General features: G+C 40.2%; 1 protein-coding gene across 5 annotated transcripts in view; it reads left to right on the top strand.

Moving 5' to 3' along the window:
- MED12L (mediator complex subunit 12L) overlaps nucleotides 1-21293 on the top strand; it is a 300992-nt gene that overhangs the window by 212185 nt on the left and 67514 nt on the right. For 3 of the 5 annotated variants that reach the window (XM_072142994.1, XM_072142992.1, XM_072142990.1), the window contains exons 20-25: nucleotides 7704-7867; nucleotides 9913-10044; nucleotides 14829-15056; nucleotides 16645-16786; nucleotides 20089-20209; nucleotides 21104-21205. In XM_072142994.1, coding sequence (XP_071999095.1) covers nucleotides 7704-7867; nucleotides 9913-10044; nucleotides 14829-15056; nucleotides 16645-16786; nucleotides 20089-20209; nucleotides 21104-21205 — 889 coding nt within the window. The remainder of the gene's footprint in view (nucleotides 1-7703; nucleotides 7868-9912; nucleotides 10045-14828; nucleotides 15057-16644; nucleotides 16787-20088; nucleotides 20210-21103; nucleotides 21206-21293) is intronic. The other 2 variants (XM_072142993.1, XM_072142991.1) reach the window with 2 other exon arrangements.

Raw genomic sequence — 21293 nt, 5'->3', positions numbered from 1 at the left:
GAGTAGGAGGAGTAAAGTGGCTACCGGGGCGTGGAGTAGCCGCCTCGTGTAATCTCATAAGCGGCTACTCCACGCCCCGGTAGCCACATAAGTACATTTGAATAAATATCAAATTAAAGTTCTCAAAAAAGTGCAGGGACGTGAGGATTAGCCCTTAAAAGGGCTATCCTCACGTCCCAATGATCCACCTACCACCCAATCTACCTTTATAGGTAGATTTGTGGTGGTAGGTGCCCTTTAAGTACTAATAACTATACTACACCATAACACTACAGAAAAGTGGACCAGGGGCTGTTTGGTAGGGGCTTTGAAAAATTAATTCACACCAAAAGACTGTGAGAGCAATCAATTGTTCCCATATCATAACAATAAAATGTAACTTTTTTAATACATGGAATCCTCATATGAGTAAGGGTGATTACCTCAAAGTGGGTATATGTAGGAAATTGTCCCAGGAATAGGCCTACATTAGTCTCACGCCTGTATTAACTAAGAGGACACCTTAGTTATGTATGGTTTTGGTATAACTTACTATTATTAACCCCTTAAGGACGCAGGGTTTTTCCTCTCATTTCTTGCTGTCCACCTTCAAAAATCCATAACTTTTTCATTTTTACGTGTACAGAGCTGTGTGAGGGCTTATTTTGTGTGTAACGAATGTTACTTTCCCGTGATGTTATTTATTATTCCCTGCCATGTACTGGGAAGCTGGAAAAAAATTACAAATGTGCAAAAAATTTTAAAAAATGCATGTGCGTCTTGTTCTTATGGGCTCAGTTTTTATGACTTTCACTCTTCGCTCCAAAAACACCTCTACCTTTTTCTTTGGTTTGATTCAATCACGGTGATACCAAATTTATGTAGGTTTAATTGTGTTTTAATACATTTTCAAAATGTAAACGAATGTGTACAAAAAAGAAAAAGAAAATTGCCATCTTGTACGGAGCAATGACGTTCGGAGGAGCGATGATCTGAAGAAAGATGGTGGCGCCCATGTGCCACCACGTTTTAAGTGCCGCCGGTGTTTTTGGCGGTGGCATACAAGAGGTTAACACCTGCAATTGGTGCAAGCACCAACCACGGGTGATAGTCATGGGTCTTTGCTGCAATATGCAGCAAAGCCCATCTCTGTATGAAGATGGGGTGAGCAGCGTTCATCCCTCCTCCTCTCCAGAAGAATATGTGCTAAGCCCGGGTCCTAACCGCTACAAGAAGCCTTGTGTGCAAGAAGCCTTACTCATATAAGGATTTCATGTGTTTTTAAATTTTGTTTTTCTAATTCAGTATATGAGTATTTATATATGTTTCCAAATAAAAGTGGCTACAAATGAAATAAATACAGTCTAAAACTACAAAAACATAGAAGCCTCCACTGTATTTGTATACATACTGGTAACAATTGTTGATGAATTCTGATATGAAAATATATTATTCATTGTTGCTTCTTATATTCTTAAGCAAAATCATTAAGAACATTTTAATTGTAGTCTCATTGAACTGATTATATGCTCCATTAGTGTCCATGGCCATTCTGAACAACCATGAAAACGGATTAGCGCTATTTACTGCATCCATGAAAAGCAACTCAAATCCTGTCATCCAACTATCATAAGCATTTGTCTGAACAAGACATTTTAGTTGAACTGGTACCAAAAATATCTAAATAAGTGAATTAGAGAAGTCTATTCACAAAATTGAAGACTCTGAAATACATGACAGGTGGAGATTATGACAGATTCCAATCATTGGGGGACATGTATCTTTATTTTGGCTTGTTTTCTTCTTTTCTTTCTACACATTTTTTGTTATTTTCCACCTTTCCAGGAGCATTCACACATTTTTTTGTGCCTACACCTGAATATTTTCTGATATTTTCTGATGTGTGTGTTGTAGTGTTCCTAATGTATCATTGCAAAGCAAAAGGGGATATCCATAGCCAAATGATACATACCGTCCGAAAAAAGAGCAAAACACAAGCACTCAAGAAAAGCTACAGACAAAAAATGAAGATACTTTTACAGATTAAATCTGCAGATTCATTAACCTGAATGTTTCTGTTCTGAAAAGTTCAGGAAGGGATTCATTCCCCCTATTGACAAATTGACACCTTTTCTGGCATCTAAAAGGAAATCTACTGAGCTGATGAACCCCTTTAATAACTTGGTTTAGTAAAGTAATTGGTACTTATAGACCTGTCACCCCACCAAAAGACCCCCACCAACTATGCCCCCATAATCCTCCCCCCAGCCCCTTTCTATTTATGTTGGTGAACTTGGTTTTAAAGGAAACCTACCACTTGAAGTGGCAGGTTTCCGATGGCAATACCGGGCACCAGCTCAGGGTGAGCTGGTGCCGGAGCCTATTTTAGCTAGTGTTTTAAACCGCGGTATCGCGGTTTAAAACACTTTTTAACTTTATAGCCGGCGCAGGCAGGTACGCGCTCGGCGCTTACCGTGCGCGCGGCTACATAGGAAGTGAAGGAGAGCCGTGCGCATGGTAAGCGCCGAGCGCGTACCTGCCTGCGCCGGCCATAAAGTTTAAAAAGTGTTTTAAACCGCGATACTGCGGTTTAAAACACTAACTAAAATAGGCTCCGGCACCAGCTCACCCTGAGCTGGTGCTCGGTATTGCCATCGGAAACCTGCCACTTCAAGTGGTAGGTTTCCTTTAATTGATCCTACCTCTTACAAAATATGAAGTTGGATCCTCGTCTCCTGGGCGCTGAAGTCGGCCGTATTCATGAGGGGGCTGGCCGACACTCCCCACCACACCCCTCTCGCGTGGACCCGTAAGAATAGCCGGCAGCAGCTCATATATTGTACAATCTCTGCCAGCTCTTTCCGATGCGGCCGCACTGAAAGCGGCCGCACCATGCTTATTCACAGCGCCTGCAGCGATTGCACAATATATGCGCTGCTGCCGGCTATTCTTACAGGTCCCCGACAGGGGCGTGGTGGGGGTGTGTCGGCCGGCCACCTCATGAATATGGCCAACATAAATTATTTTAAAAATGGTATACATTGAAAGGGGGGCATATTTGATGGGGATCTTTTGGTGGGGATGTCAAGTCCTCTTTAAAGGGAACCTACCACCACAAATCTACCTATAAAGGTAGATCGGGTGGTAGGTGGATCAATGGGACGTGAGGATAGCCCTTTTAAGGGCTAATCCTCACGTCCCCGCACTTTTTTAGTAACTTTTATTTGACTTTTATGCTAATTTTCTTATGCGGCTACTGGGGCGTGGAGTAGCCGCATCTGAGGTTACACGAGGCGGTTACTCCACGCCCCGGTAGCCACTTTACCCCTCCTACTCACCATCTTCGGCGATCCTGCAGTCTGCGCATGCGCAGAACAGCAGACCCGTGCCTGCGCGGTCACTGCTCTGAAGCCGGGGCTGCACAGGCGCGGGCCTGCTGTTCTGCACATGCGCAGACTGTAGGATCGTCGGACGAGGGCACGCAGCTACGAGCAGCTGTGCGCCGAAGATGGTGAGTAGGAGGGGTAAAGTGGCTACCGGGGCGTGGAGTAGCCGCCTCGTGTAACCTCAGATGCGGCTACTCCACGCCCCAGTAGCCGCATAAGTAAATTTGAATATATGTCTAATAAAAGTTAACAAAAAAGTGCGGGGACGTGAGGATTAGCCCTTAAAAGGGCTCTCCTCACGTCCCATTGATCAACCTACCACCCGATCTACCTTTATAGGTAGATTTGTGGTGGTAGGTTCCCTTTAAAGGAAACCTAACATCAAAATCCGTCATTATCCGACACTTCCTCATAGATCCAGACACTGTGACTGTGGTAATCTTCTTATATTAATCTACGACAAAAAGGTGTGGGTCCTGCACAGCAAATATATACGGGTTGCTTTATAGACACAAAATACCATCAAATATGTACAAGAAAAAGCGTGTCAAGACAAACAAACTATAAGCAAAATATCAAACTTTATTTACACATACCAAACATTTTGACAAACACTGACCAGTTTAAAAACACTTAAAACGTGTAACAGGTACACAGACACAAAAAGACTCAATGGGATGAAAGTTGTAGGATCATCCCAAGGAAACCACCCTGACTGCAATGAATAATTTCTGGTGTCAATAGGTAAATACAATAAGAGCTCCAAAAGGAATCAGCTACATAAAGTGCATACTATCACAATGGCACAGTAAACTCTCCTATGTAACAATAATCATAAAGTATAGAACGCTGCATATAGCCCATATACAAGTAGAATCATAGCAGTTTACTGGACCACAACACCAGAGACAGCCAGGGGGTCGTGATGCCCCGCGCATTCCGTCACCTTAGTTTTCCAGGGGGGGGGGGGATAGTGCTATAGTGACCTACTGTAGGATAATAGCCAAACTAGTAAGTATTTTCCAAAGCAATATATACCTCTACAGACAATATTAGGAACTATTTTCTTAAGGTGAAGTGCCATGTACCTTTTTATTTGAACTTACAGGCTGTGCACCCTCCACTGGGAATTCAGGGTAAGCAATATGCAAATAAGTTTGCCAGGCAGAAAAGAGTAAGGATGTGAGGAATGATGCAGATGTGCCCCTATAATGTAATAGAAACTTCCATTTAGTTAAAAGCTGCTGGAGACTACAGCCCGTAGACATATAAATCATGTTATGCCCAGTTTTAGTCTTGGTAAATCATTAACCTGGCGGCTCTGGGATCATAAAGGAGAGAATAAACAAAGGACATGTTGATGAAAGATATAAATGATTTAAAGATAATTTCATGAAATGGAGTCTACCTTTTTTCATATGTGTGTTTCAACACAATTGTCTTTTGTACTGACAGGTTTCCCTTTTTCACTACTAAGGTTTTGTCAGGGATGTATATTTCATAGATTAGATTATCTAGAGGTTTTAACCCTTTAAGAAACTACACTGATTCACTAGGGTGAGGTATAGGGTGAGATAAGATGACGAGGTACCGTACATTTAGTTTTTTTGGCATTAATAGTTTTATATGAAACATTATGTGGCACTTCATTTTAGCCTATCAGTCATCATGCATTAAGGATTTTTGTTCTGCAAAATGAGGCCCCCTTATTAACCCTTAAAATTAACCCCTTATTACCGCACCTATTTTTTACCCTAATGACCAAGCTGCTTTTTGTCTCTGGCATGACCTAATAGAAATGTGCCAATGGAAGACACAGAGGGTCATTCATATTTATTTAATTTTTTTCTGTCTTTTCTTTTTAGACTTTTTTTTGGGCGAATTGCCATTTTTGCGCCTTTTTGGGGACATTTTGAAATTTGTTTATCGCCAGTAAGACACATTTATCTTCTGTTCCAGATGTGCTAAATGTCACAAATGAGATTTATCAATGCAAATTGTCTCCAGCCAAAACCATACTTTAGGAAAACTTGAGACATTTTTGCAACTTTTTTGAGACATTTGTAAAAGTGAGATTGATAAATTACCAAAAAAGCTGACGGAAAAAAGACAAAAACTAGCCAAAACAAATAGAGATAAGATAAATGACCCCCAGAAGGTCCTTTATAACACATTCGCAAGCGAAGAAGAACTATATCGTCCTTGTGCTGCGAAATTCTATAAAAAGTGATCAAAAGTCATCAAATTGATATCATTAAAAATATCATCAAAAGTCCCAAAAATGACACCACCTGCAGCTCCGTACACTGGAATATGAAAAAGTTATTAGCACCAGAACATGGCAAAGAAAAATAATTTTTTCTTTTTACAGAAGAATTAAACCAAAGAATTAAGTAGACTTGTCATTTGGGGCACTCAGTGAAAGCTATATAATCCAAGTCCACAAATATATGGCGCAAATGCGTTTTTTCATAATTTTCACTGCATTCAGAATTTTTCTCCGGCTTCCCAGTACATGGCATGGAATAATAAATACTGCCACTATGAAGTGAAATTTGTTATGCAGAAAACAAGCCCAAACACAGCTCTTTACATGGAAAAATAAAATAGTTATAGAATTTTTAAGGTGGGGAGTGAAAAATGAAAACACAAAAGCGTCCTTAAGGGGTTAATAGACCCCAGGTGCATTGGGAGGCCATTAGCATCTCTCAATCCCTGAAGAGGCTGGTGGTGACAAAGGGAGCCCCCTCCCTCTGAAGCCACTAAGACACCATGGTCCGTGTTGACAGCAGTGTTTAAAGGGCTGTACAACCAGGATCAAAATCTTTCCATTCCTAAATGTTACCACTTGTGCTTGTGTGAGAATGGTTGCAGCAGGAACCTAATAAGTCACTTAATAAGGGCAGAACTGTGGAGATATAAAACCAAACCTCTGACTCCAGCTCCAACATTTCCCTAACTACGACTTTGACTCCAGCTCCACCAAAACGGTCACCGAGTTCATGACTCTGACTCCATAACCTTGTTTTCCGGATCACAAGCAGTTCTAACATGACAGGAGGCATTCCTTCCCAGTGTCTTTTTTCTTTGATCTGTAGCAGAGGAGCTTCAATACTGAGCATGTACATAAAGTGCAGCACACATTTATCTCAACTAAAAGCCTGGAACAGGGGTGGACAACCTGCAGCTAACAAGTCACATGTGGCCTGTCAAGTCTGGGGTTGCATCCTGCACCTTGCTGAATGTCATATTCCAATGAGCACTTCCATAACTTATTGAAGTGTTTATTGGTGCATGAGGCTGGGTAGCGGTTGGTGGAGCTGAGATGTTCTCATGGGTCTCAGGCCCAGGAATGGTCCTAGAATGGACTCAGGAATGGTCCTGACGGCAGTGCATACATTCAACAGGGGACACAGAGCTAAGTGGAGGAGAGGAGAAGCTACAGTTTGGAGCAGAGAACAGTGTGAGCCAGGATTATTAATTTTTATCTGCTCTGGGGGTGTCCAGTATTCATAATTGTCTGCTTAGGGGGTCTTAAGTATTATTATTTGCTCTGAGGTCCTACACTATGATTGTCTGCTTTGAATGCAGTATTTGGTTTCTGGGGTAGTATCTATTGCTGTACTGTGATATTTGTAATTTCTGGGATGGCATTTTGTTGGTGCATCTCGGGTATTGGATGGCCGATGTAGCTCCTTAAACTTGAGCAGTATGAAAATATGTTTCATGGACCAACAAATGTTGCTCACCACTGGCCTAAATCCTAAGATCAGGAACAGAACAGTCATTTAAAAGAAAATGTCATACATTTTAAAATAATTTATTAGATATTTGTGAAATTGGAGTTGGTCCATTTTTATCAGGACTATTTTATCAGACTGCAGCAAAATAGTCTACGACTTCACGATTCCAACTTCACAGCCCCGGTTAAGGGATGGGGCGACATATGATAGACCATAAACTGATGAATAAATGTGGGCTCTGCAATGGACATGACAAAATGTATGGGAAGAGTATGTGAAGCTTATCTACAGTCTTGTATATACTTGGTGTTTCTTGTGGTGTGGTGTGGTGTAAACACTACATTGCTCCTGTATCACTGTGGTTTGGGCAGAATATTACCATAATGCACTTGAAATTGCTTACGGAAACTTTTATTTATTCACATGAAATATATTTCTGGTTTGGGGAAGAAGGTCCTTGGTTCAAATATAAATGTTTTGAGGAAGTGCAACCTGGCAACTCTACCTACCCAAGTGCGGAAGTCCGACACATAAAGTTGAACATCTGGCTATTTGCTGTGATATGCACTTAACCAGGGCATCTCATGTTTTTCAGCTCCTAAATGAACTCAGCGTGGTGGAAGCGGAGTTACTGTTGAAATCATCCAGCCTGGCAGGAAGTTACACAACTCGTCTCTGTCTGTACATTGTGGCAGTGCTGCGGCGCTATCATGCTTGTCTAATTTTAAATACTGAGCAAACGGCACAAGTTTTTGAAGGGTTTGTAACATATTCTTTAAACCTACAGCTAAAGCAATGAATTGTGATGTACATAGCAAGGCCCTGAAGCCATATGGCTGGAGATACTGCATCCTACTTTTGGGCAGATTTACTAATAGTTATAGATCGGAGAGCGCTAAACTACTTTAGATTTGTCAATGCTGAATGATAAGACTTTCTATTCTGACTTCACAACTTCAAAAACAGTGCCACACTTGACCATGGTCAGTGGTGGAATTGTAGCTCATCTGTATAGAGGTGATTTCAGCACACTACCCATGATCTGGAGACTAAATGTTTTTCAACCTCTTTAAAGTTGTAAACATAGTAAAACTTAATGGACATCAACCATGATATTTACTGATGGTAGACTTCACAACCATACATGCCTGTTTTTCTTAGGTCTTCTAAAAAAAAAAAAAAAAAAAATATGGAAATGAACCGTAGCCGCTCCACTCTAAGTCACTGAAGCACCTCTTGGCTCCGCTGTCCGATCATGTATGTACACCCCCTCTTTCTTAATTTTAGCCTGGTCCGTAGACTGCTGGTGATGTCACGATCAACAGGTGGGACCAAGCTAAAATTTAGACAGTGGGAGGTGTATATATGATTAGACAGTAGAGACAAGAGGTGCTCTGGTGGCATAGGCAGGAGCACCTCCGGCTCATTTCCATACTTATAATGTCTTTTTTAGAAGAATCCGCCTATTCCTGGCCTTAAAGAGGACCTGTCAAGTAAATTTTTGGCACCAGGAGCTGCTTACTAAAGTAAGCAGCTCCTAGTGCTTGAACAAACGCCGCAGTGTTAGAGTGATAGCGTTACCGGAAACCTCCGGTAACGCTATCAAACACTGCGGCAGAGTACAATGTAATCATCGGACAGTTCGCATAGGCCGGCAGTGACTGCCGCGTGCTAGGCGGCAGTCACCGCCCCTAGCCATGCCCCAACCCCGCCCCCTCATGAATACGTCGGACAGCTTTGCGAGCGGTCCGACAATTACACTGTAGCCCGCCACAGTGTTAAATAGCGTTACCAAAGGTTTCAGGTAACGCTATCACTCTAACACTGCGGCGTTTGATCGAGCACTAGGAGCTGCTTACTTTAGTAAGCAGCTCCTAGTGCCGAAAAATTGAGTGACAGGTCCTCTTTAAGAAAAATGGTGCCATCCCCTGGCAGACATAATGAGCATGTCAGTTTGGGCAGTCAGTAAATCTGATGGAAGATATGCTTTAATTCACACATGTTTACAAGTAGTTGGCAACATCTGGACAAACAGTACATTATCCTTGGATCCCTATGTGACACTACATCGAGCAGCTTTCAGTGTCCATCCTTTCCAAAAAAAACAAGATATCATAAAAATGAGTCCTTTTTTATGCTGAAGATCCACATAACACTTAAGCTTAAAGCTGTTTTTGGATTTATCTCTTTGTCCCATCAAAAGATAATGTAAATATATGCCCATGTTTTATGCTATATTATAAATCTTTTAGGCAGTAACCAGTCTGAAGTAGTTTCTATAGAATATATATAGTGTTCCTGTTGCTACTGAATGTGCACATACATTATTCAGCAGCAATTATACTATTGACACTCCTGGGCTTCCAGTCAATATCTTTACATTAAAGTCCCCTCATTAACATGTGTAATTTGTAGCAGAGGCAAAGACTTTACTTGAGCACCAGGTACCGCTGCCCTTGTGGCTATACTCCTGCAGCTACTGCATATTACAAGAGTCACATTTTGTAAAAATTGGAACCCAGCACATGGATGACATTTGTATGTAGATGCTAATGTTACCTTTTATTCAACCTGTTTGAAACATGAAATGCTCTCTGTATCAGTATTATCTGAATTCTCATAGAGTGTTTATAAAGATTCTTTGGAAATTACCAATTTACGCATATTTACATATATAAACCATATTTATTTGACCGAAATCCATTAGGTACATGAACAAAAAAAAGATGGAACATTAATACCCTGAATCTATAAAGGTTATTATATAGTATCATGTGAATAGTACAGTTTGCTTTGTTTTACAGTTTGTGCGGTGTGGTCAAACATGTAGTCAATCCATCAGAATGCTCCTCCGCAGAACGCTGTATTTTGGCCTATTTGTACGACCTCTACGTATCAAGTAGTCACTTACGGAGTAAATTTGGAGATCTATTCAGGTAACTACAAACTGTGTATATAAAAAAACTTCACACCAAAGTATATAGAGAAAAAACTAATTTAAATAAACCTCCCCCTGATCCAAAGTAGTAAATATGGTGAGACAATACCTTCATTCCCCTTTGTGTAGCCTTCCTCTGTAGATCTATGTTGAGCATCTCATTTCTTTCCAGTTCCAGGATGGAGTGTTTGACATTTCCCTCCCACTTGGCAATCCATAGTTCCGATCAATAGCCGGTAACTACTAGGAGAGACCTCCACCCTTTTCTCCTTAAGCCCTGTTGGATTTTCTCACTAATTGACTGACTAAGCAACCGAGTCAAAGTGTTTTGCTTGCATGCAGCGGTCCTGAAAACCATGTCCAATTAAGTGTTTACACAAGTAAATAGTTATTTATAATTGTGTAATCAACAGTAATTCCAAACTAAATGTAATGGACCGGCGCCAGGAAACCTGGAAACGTGCGGAAAGCTTGCCAAATAAAATAGGATGGGATAAGGTAGCAAGCTGTCTTTATAGGTGATTGGAACACAGCAGCATCAAGGCATTGTAAATGTCCAAAGACACTTCTTATTTACACAGATGATTCTCAAATTATAAACCCCTAATGATGTTCACACACTAAAGATCTTTTTGCCCCCACACTTATTTTGCAGACAGTACAATTAAATAAAAACAGTTATTTGTGGTGCACAATTCGCCCCTATGGAGCTACTCACAGAACAAGACCGGTCCACAAAGTCTTAATGTAAGTCCAATTCTTTTAGAGAAAAATACATTTTACTCTAGTCGGAGTAAAATGCATCGCACCAGTTTAGACAGATCCTTCTGATAAAGTTACCATATATACTCAAGTATAAGCCTAGTTTTTTAGTACAAAAAATGTGCTGAAAACCCAAACTCGGCTTGTACTCGAGTAAAAAAAAATGTAGGTTTTACCAAGTTTTTGTGGTAAAATTAGGGGCCTCGGCTTATACTTGGGTCGGCTTATACTCGAGTATATACGGTATGTCCCAATTCAGACCAGCACCATCGCGTTATTCACCATCTTCCTCTAATTGTTCTTATAGGACAATATTGCTGGAAGGAATATGCCAGCCAAAGGTGTAGTATGTTCAAACAGGTTTAACATTTATTTAATTCATCATACTCACAAGGTAAAAAGTTAAAAGGGGCTTATCAACATTAGTAGCGGGACAAGTCTGCAGTTGGGCCATAACTTTGTCAGAAGGATCTGTCTAAACTGGTGCGATGCATTGGCACACAGAGACTGAATAGTACAAGAGATTGGATAAAAAGTATTTTGGGAGCTCTGGCTAGAGTAAAATGTATTTTTCTCTAAAAGAATTGGAAGTGCAATGACATCATTAAAATAACCCAAAGACATTGACCTATTTTATTTCAGGACACTGTTCTTTCTGGGATTCTGAACAATGGTTGTTGATCCATCTCCAGAAATGCTAAATCTTTAGGTTCCATATTATCTCCTTAGTCTGTCACAGATAATAAACCTATGTGGCTCCATACAAAAGGTAGTTTTGAATGTAGAGGTCTAAATATATAGAGATCACTAAACAATTTTCCTCCTCAGATGCACAAGATGCATAAAAATATTTTTTCACTTCGCACTCTGTAATGCAGAACATATCACCGGAGCTACGTCTTCTTTGACTGTCTGCAGCAACCTATCGGGTGCTTCCAGATATTTCAGGGAAACACATTGGGGCATCATCAATTCTATGTCTGTTATTCCCACTGAACGAGTCTCTAAACCAAAAAGAGGTGGGGATTGGACATGTAAGTTACGATCCAGAGAAACTTTCTGGATCTTAACTCTGTATACACACATACCTCAGGGACTCAACTATAGCAATGATCTAACCTAATGCAGATTTACTCAAGGCCATCTACCACCAGGATGAAGGATTGTAAGCCAAGAACACTGACATACTGGTGTGTGCCCCCCATACTGGAATGCTTTTTAAAACCTTTTTTTTTTTTGCAAAGACAAGGGCATAAGAAGCTAAAAGGATATATATATATATATATATATATATATATATATGAACATTTTTCTACTTACCACAAGTATTTGTGACACATGTGATTGTACTGGATGATGTGACTCTGACGGACTTTTTATACATGAACGCCATCCAAGGTATTTACATTACGACTAAGAATCAGTTAGATTCGAAACTTGTTTTTTCTCACGGCGCCAGTGTCATCACCAGCATAGGGAGTGACAGAACTTACCTGGATAGAGACCTGTGTCTGTAGGACTATGCCCAGTAATCCATCACAATCAGTGTTTTTCTGATATTAGGTTATGTAAGGGTAAATGCCCTTAGAGTCCCTATTCTGTATGAATTTTCTGGCAGAAAACCTGCAGTACATACAATACAATTTATGTCAACAAGATTTTGCTAATCTAATATACATTATGCAGGTCTCATATCATTTTTTGGGGCAGCAAATGACTTCAATTACGTTTCTTAAAAAATCTTTATGATGTCTTGATGAAAATCTAGGTTTTGCAAATTTTCCCTAAATTTTCCATAGTAGCAGTCTCCTTTCCAGTGGGTAAGGAGTCACTACATAGAGGACTAATGGTGATCCTTTTAGAGACCAAATGCACACTACAATCAAAACCCACTTATTTATGGGAAAGTGTCAACTTGGCAATTTAAGCAGTAAATTATTGTTTAAATTATACTTTTAATCATATTGGCATCCTGAGGAAAACAAGAAAGCAGAAGGAGAAATGTGGCTGATCATTGCAGCTTATATTCAGGGTCCCCTTAATGGGAAGAATAAAGGACCCAGAGCAGAAGATCCAATGATAATCCAGCTCAGTGCACACCTTCTCGCTCCTCCTGTAGTCTCAGGCAGTTAAGTACATGTCACTTTAAAAAATAGTACTCAGCACAACATGTCCTGGGCATCCTAGGACTGCAGGAGGAAGCCTTGATTTCTGTCTGTGGATATCTGTGCTGTGGTGACATCCTGGGTGCCGACAGAGAGGGCCCTGAGGGGCTCCTCTGGCACTCGTGCCATAGAGAGTAGAAGTATGAAAGTATAAATAAATATATATATATATAAATAATTCTTTATTTATATAGCGCACACAGATTACGCAGCGCTGCACAGATCTTGCCAGATTGGTCCCTGTCCCCATGGGGCTCACAATCTAATCAACCTACCAGTATGTTTTGGAGTGTGGGAGGAAACCAGAGGAAACCCACACAAACACAGAGAGAACATACAAACTCTTTGCAGACGTTGACCTGGGTGGGACTCGGACCCAGGACCCCAGTGCTGCAGGGCAGAAGTGCTACCCACTCAGCCACTGTGAAATTTTAATATAACAAGGAATGTTTAGTTTGTGTTTTTGTGTACCTCTGCATGAGATTTCATATTCACCTCCCTCTATAGTTGCACTATAAACTGTACTATGTTTGTTTGCTTGAGTCACTGTTTGCAGACTACTGTCCTTTTTTGAATCATGTTATGTAAAAGTAGATGTACAACTGATTAATCTACACAGTCCTTTTCTTACTATATGTATGTACTTGACACTTGCCGTTGATGCCAGTAAGGGGGATGTTTCCATTTTGTGCCAAGCAGACATGCATTTCCATCCTGATATCATGCTTTACAGATCTTAATTAAACACCTTCCGACATTTTTGTGCTTTACTATATTTGCTGTTGCCATAATACCTGGTAAAAGCAAATCATTGTGTAAAGCATCTCCAGCTGTTTAGTAAATCCTAATAACAGATTTACATTCACCACAAGCAAATGTCCTTAACTGAACTTAGCTCAGTCTGGAATTTGCTGTTTTGTTTGAAATAACATAACTTTTGACATTGATCAATACTTTCGGTCCCTCAAATGCAAAAATCAGCAGCAATAATAATAATTATTTATATAGTGCACACAGATTACACAGCGCTGCACAGAGCTTGCCAAATCAGTTCCTGTCCCCAATAGGGCTCACAATCTATCAACCTACCAGAATGTTTTGGAGTGTGAGAGGAAACCGGAGGAAACCCACCCAAACATGGAGAGAACACAGAAACTCTTTGCAGATGTTGACCTAAATGGGACTTGAACTCAGTACTGCAAGGCTATAGTGCTGACCACTGAGCCACCCAATGGTTTCACTTCTGTACTGACATGCTGTACCCAGCAAACTAAGAGCCTTAAAAAACACAAATACTGGTATCACACACATTAGCGGCTATACTGAAAAAATATAGTCCGCTTACTGGGATCTGCCACATGTAGACTGGCATACTGTAAGGAAGGTCTACGTATGGTTTGGAGGATTTCAAATAGAGGAGCATATCATTATAAAAGAAAGTGAATTCAGCGACCCCTGACCTCCCCCTTTGTGAATGCTTATCAGTACATTTGGTGGTGGCAAATCTCACGTGAAATGAAAGATTATGCATGTTGAAGTCTAACGTGCAGATCCATCTTGCCCCAATATTTGGGTGTTGGTTTTGGCCGATGTTAAGCTAAATTGTATGGTCACCTGTTCCATAAACATAAATCAATACATTAATGTGATTCCAGCCAGCTACTTACTATCTCTTCATATTTGTGTTTCCGCTGTGAGCTATCATTCATGGTCACTGTGCCTTATGCCAGGTTCAGGGATCACCTTGACACAATGTTATTACTTATGTAAACAGAACAATCAGTTCCTTCCTATTAATAGAATAATTCATTCTAACAGAAGTAACCTCCCATTCACATTGTTTCTTCCTCTCCAGTAGCGCTTGTTCCAAGGTAAAGCAGACAATCTACAGCAGCGTGCAGCCCTCCAACTCTAATGTCCTGTGGGATCCAGACTTCATGGCAGACTTTATAGAGAACCCCTCTGTTCATAATATTAATCACCTGATGCTCGGAAAGATCCTCAGTGAAAATGCAGCAAATCGCTACAGTTTTGTCTGTAATGTCCTCATGAATGTTTGTATGGGGCACCAAGATGCAGAGAGGTAAGCTCTGTGCCCAGTTCTCGAAATAAAAGGATAGAATGTGTAACAAGTGATTTATTAGAAAGAATAGATACACTTTTCTACCCTAGTTATTCTACATATGTTCCCCAACAGTTACTCTTTGAGTACATGAGCTGCACTCAAAATCGGCACTCGGATTTTCATAGTTCCTTTTTTCTTCATGTCGCTATCAGTTTTTAATACAGAAGGAAGAGATCAAACAATTCCCTATAATCTGACTACTGTTTGTCCATTGGTATACTATAGCAGGTTCCCCGTTTTTTTTCAGCAAGTGTTTCTGTGCAAACTTTTTGAAAAATAATAGTGAAACCCTACAGTTCTTTATTTAGGTTTCCAAATATCTTATCAATCACATAATGTTACACTACAAAACACATGGTTAGCGCTTCCCGTGGTGCATTGCCAATAAAGAGTTGAAGATCTCCCTTTTCAACTTGCATCCAGGAGATGATCACACTCACTGTTGAAAATAAATCCCACGATAGTATCATGGTAGGGAAAATAAAATGCTGTGTAATGTCATTTCCGGTTTATAGCAGTTAATTACCATGTTATGGTGAAATAAAGACAAATAGTTAGCCCTAAGACTAAAGCACCTTCCCAGCTGTACCTGCTTAATTTCCCTTACTTCTCTAAGTGGTAGGAGACAACTACTCGACCTTCCCTTCCTGCGCTAAAGTGCAAATACAGTGACCAAGACAAGACGATACAACGATGAATAGTTGTGATTTGTGAAATATGGGACAGAACCCAAAGAATCAGGAAAAGGGTCAGATACCCTACTGTATACTGTAGAATGCAGTACCAGACTATATCATGCCAAGAACTAGAGTCCACAACCCCTTTTATGAGATGCCAGACCCCAGGTCCAGAATATGATTGGAACAGTTCTTCCAATCATATTCTTTTCTTCCAAAAATGACAATAGAGAGACATTCTGTCCATAAAACAGATTAACTGCTAGGAAAGGAGTACACAAGTGTTCAGACTAGCTCACACAGAATGGAACAACGTGACACTTCTACATCCTCAGCCATACTTATTGGACTGAGGATGATGCCAGCACAGATATTACATATCATAAGAAACTAGATGCACCTGTATGTGAATAGGTGACACCCTACATTATAGAGTTAATTATAAACAGCACTCAGATACTGGCCTGTGCCTGATTTGGGTTCATCTTGCCAGAATTCTCAATGAATTTATTGTGTTTCATTCCAGGAAAAGTGATCTTATTAACTCAGCTTGTATCTTAGGCATTGAATCCAATAATACTTGGCAAGAAACAGTTCCAAAAATAAGATAAGCTAAAAACCTGTATGTTCAGATAAGTACAATGCAGGCTCTTATAGTTGTAGAGTTAGACCGGATCTCGCCTGCAAATTTTTTTTTCTATTTGTCACCCATTGAACTCAATGCCCCAATTATTCCCTATTTAATGTGTTGTGAATATGCTCTTACACTGTTCTGTTAATAAGTGACCTTCCTATAACATTGATTTGTGAAATCAATTTCCTGCTGCCTATTGTCCAGTAAGCGCTAATGTAAAGTCTTATCTCTATAGGATCAATGATATATCTAATCTGTGTGCTGAGCTTACCGCCTGCTGTACAATATTGAGCTCAGAATGGCTGGGAGTGCTGAAGGCCCTATGCTGTTCCTCCAATCATGTATGGGGCTTCAATGATTTACTCTGCAGTGTGGATGTAAGTGTCATTTTACTAATGTATTGTCTTCCCACATCCCAATCTGAAATCATATTACCACTTCTACTAGGGCAGAAGTAATCAACTATGTAGACTGATAAGCTAAGGTACTGGTATATCACTGCAACATGGAAAACTCCATCCACTGTGTATTTCCAGTCCTTGCTCACTGCAGTGAGTCAGGATGGCCACAACACTATGGCTGGAGCTGTCTGCCTCCATCTCCATCCATTGGGTGAAACATCTTTACCACCCCATGTGATTGCCTAATAAAAACCATAACATATAAGTTCCTAGTAATCCCCTGGTGATGTTATTACAATAAAGATTATTTTTAACCCTTTACTTCACAAGTTTACTCAGTTTTATTGCTGTTTTAGCTCCTATTACTCAGTGATGGTCATTGTAAGTTGGAAAACCTGATGGAAATGCGGCTGCGGGACCCTTAGCAAATAAGCCCCATTATGAGCCATCTAGTACTGTGTGCTGACAATGTGGTTAGATTATGAGGGTACAGGTTTATATACACTTTCATTTACCTTGTGAACATTGTACTAGTATCTGACACATAGAAAGAGAGATGAGACAGATCAGAGATTATGAGATACTTGAGATGCATATTACACACAGTCAGCTCTCCTACCTCTCTGGTATTCCACAACACATAGATCTGCTGTGCCTTCCTCCCCATACAAAGAACTGATGTGTCTGTAGCTTGTAGTTCTCCTCATGCTGCTGCTGTGGGCAATAGTGATGGGTCATTCATGAATGAGCCAGCACAAATAAGTGAGTCATTTGCATAAACAACGTGAGCCGGATTACCTCAGTGAGCCGATAGCTCACTAAACCTTGCCCTTAAATCGTTCACCACACCCCCTTTACCCTGATAAAATTGGGTTAAAAGTGGTGTGGTGTGACTGACTGGCCAGCAGCTCCCTGTTATACATGTAATAGAGAGCCCTTCAGGAGCCAGAAGAGCTGGCTCACTAAGAAGAATTCCCATCACTATTGGCAGAACCTCAGTGTATGTGTTAGTGAGTGAGCTCTGTAATGGACTGCAGGGGGTGGGGCTAGAGTTGTGAGAGCAAAGAGAAGAGAGTTGTGAGAGAAAGAGAGACTTACCTACAGGCCATCACACAGAAAGCCAAGATGGCTTCCCCGACCCTAAGTCAGAAGTTACAGGATCATGTCTAGGGGGCAATGAAATTGTGTACACCAGGACTGATAGTGACAGGTTTGACTTATATCTGTGAAATGCTGTATTTTTGTTAATAACAGTGAATTAGAGAATGTGTTATTTTGTTATCCTGAGTACATATAAGAAACTTGTCTGTGGAATAGATTTTGGAGAGCTGACTGTCATTGTGTGTAATAGGAATCTCATGGATCTCAACATCTTTCTCATCTCTCTTTCTATGTGTCAGATACTAGTACAATGTTCAGAAGGTAAATTAAAGTAAATATAAACATTTTACCCTGATAACCTAACCACATTGTCAGCTCACAGAACTAGATGGAGCATAATGTGTCTGCTAAGAGAGTCCCCGCCCACACCCTGGAATCTTACACTGACCATCACTGAGTGATAGGAGCTAAAACAGCAATAAAACTGAGTAAAATTGTGAAGTAAAGGGTTAAAAACCCTTTAACTTGCAAAAGCATATTCAGACAGAGTCCAAATAACATATAATAAAGGCATAGCCTGGGTCCACTTTGCTGTAATACTGAGGAACTGTATTTTACACTTTTTCATGTAGGAGTAAGTAGTTTATACACCTCAATAATAATAATAATAATAATAATAATTCTAAAGCTGCTTTTGTCAAGTTTCAAAATAGTATAGTTCTTTTATAATAAATTACTTAAACTTACCTGGCTCCCTGCCAGAATCGACTGCCGGGGAAGGGAGGCATTTCAAACCTAAACATCCATCGTCTCCTGGATACCTCCTCCCTTCTTACACGCTCCAGGCCCTCCGTCTCTCTCCCACAGGCTCTCTCCTGATCCCATCTCCTGCTGATGTCAACTCACGAAATTCCTTGCGCTTGCACTGAGAGCTATGCTCACTGTAAAGCATGGGAAAATTTGGGAACCTGGCAGTGTTAGAAAATGAACATTCTGGTGACAGGTTCCCTTTAATGTTTTCTTCTTAAACATAAACCACAGTAAATTCAGTAAATCTGTTGAAGAAAAAGATAAATATTTAACTTAAGTTGTAAGAGTGAAAGTAATAGGTGGATAACAAGGGTTGTTCAGTCATAGAGATACTGGGGCAAATATCATAAGTGTGCCGGTATGATGGCCCTGTCGCTGCTCTTGCACAGCCTCTTGATGTATCCAGCGGGGTCTTGCACAGTGTTTATTTCTATGCCAGGCCCTGCACATGTGAAAAGTCGCCGGCCGCGCCCTCCACATGGCCCGCTGCGCCCACCCTTCACCTCTTTCACGCCTCATTGGTGTGAAGGTGGAGGATTAAGCTAAATAATCGCAAGTGCTATCAATAAGCTAGCATTTACGATTATATAAAAGTGCCCCACTGTGCCCTTTTATATATTGAAATGCATTCAAAAAGCATATGCATTTACTTTAATAAGAAGATCTTAAGAGCAAGTGGTTATGTCAGTTTATGACCCCAGATCCATCGATTGTTTCTTTGTAAAGTTTAAGGTGTTGGCCACTTCACCTTATGATTTTTTGTAATGTGTGTGTAAGTGTGGGGGGCAAGATATCAGGTAATTTAGGAAAATTAAAAAAAATTTAAATTATTGTAATTATAATAAAAAATTAATAGTTCTGCTCCGCTTTCTTTATATGTGAAGTGAAGCCTCCTGTCTTTTACCTCATCAGCCGGACATTCCTGTCCAAAAAATGGCCACAGATGGAGGATCGTGTGATCTCATCATGTGATCTCATTATGAATATAAGATATAGGTCTGGGCAGGACCATTGTTCATGGACAGTTAGAGATCATATGACCCTCCATCTGCAGACATATTATGATCAGGAATGTCCGGCTGATGAGGTAAAAGACAGGAGGTTTCACTTCACATATCAAGAAAGCGGAGCAGGACTATTAATAGATGTATAATGGTAAATTACCTCATATCCTGCCCCAACATATATACACACATTACAAAAAACTTGAGGAAAAGTGGGCGAACCCTTTAAGTTCTATTTTATGCTAACAATCATATGAGAGTATTTACCATACATGATCATTGTAGCCCTGTTATTCTTGATTTTTCAGTGATAAAAATCCATTTGGAATTCCTCTCCATCCTGACTTTGCTCTTCTCTTCTAGGTTAGTGACCTCTCATTCCATGATTCTTTGGCCACTTTTGTGGCTGTTCTAATAGCACGGCATTGCTTTTCACTGGAGGACGTGGTCCAGCATGTTGCTCTTCCATCTCTACTGGCTGCAGGTAGCATCTGGGCTTAAGGTTGATGACACCACAATCTATAAACAGAATAATCTTCACAGGGGCAGATTAAGGCTGCCGGGGGCCTGGGCTGCATGAAAATTGGAGGCCCCCATAAGTTTATATATTTGTTAAGTTTTACATTAAATAATTTTACTATAAATGGTCAACAGTCCAGTATATGTTCTTCACAGCTCTCCGCGCATGTGCTCAATCTTTCTTGTAGGTGCATAATACTCTGCTGGGGCATTTCATGTGGCGGTCCTCTCTAGGTATCAGATAGTCCACAATTATGAGGTGTGTGCATCCTAATAACTATGATGCATCGCTAGCTGTCTGTGTGGCAGAACACAAAACAATGGCAGTATTATGTACTAAATTATTATTCCAAAAAGTCTAACCCCTTTCTTCATCCTGTGCAAAGCACATGCCCCCTACACTTTTTATGTGGGGAGACTATCAAAATTTTAGATGTTATTTACAGCAGAAAATGACATAAGTAACTGTACCCTATTTACTATGCAGCATATGAAATAAGTTATATCACAAGCTTTATCACTTTAATTTTATCCATGTATTTTAGACAACTCAGTTCCAGCAGCTGTGTGTGTAAAGGTCACTTTCCCCCACAAAAACCACACACTCTTTAATGCTGCTATTAATCTTGTAATATACTAAGTGGTTACATGTTGCTGTGCTTACCAGAAGAGAGTAATATTTACCAAACTTCCATAAAAATACATCCAAATATGTAAACGACTCTATATACATAATGAGATTTATTCTGTACTATCGACTTATTGGTAAAATGATACATTGCTATTGATGATCACCTTAGTAGAATACTAACATTCCTAATTATAGCTTTATGTTTTATTATTATTATTATTATTATAGCCTGTGGGGACCCAGATGCTGAACCTGGTGCCAGAATGACCTGCCGCCTCCTTTTACATCTCCTGAGAACCCCACAAATCAGCACATGTGGAGCCACAGGTGGTAAATATTATTGGGTTTTACAAATTCTTTTAGTATAGTAGAACTGTTATCGAAAATACATACATATATTACAGACTTTTTCCTACCT

The sequence above is a fragment of the Engystomops pustulosus genome, chromosome 3 (assembly GCF_040894005.1).
Source record: "Engystomops pustulosus chromosome 3, aEngPut4.maternal, whole genome shotgun sequence".
Taxonomy (NCBI): domain Eukaryota; kingdom Metazoa; phylum Chordata; class Amphibia; order Anura; family Leptodactylidae; genus Engystomops; species Engystomops pustulosus.
This window is presented reverse-complemented; position numbering and strand designations above follow the sequence as displayed.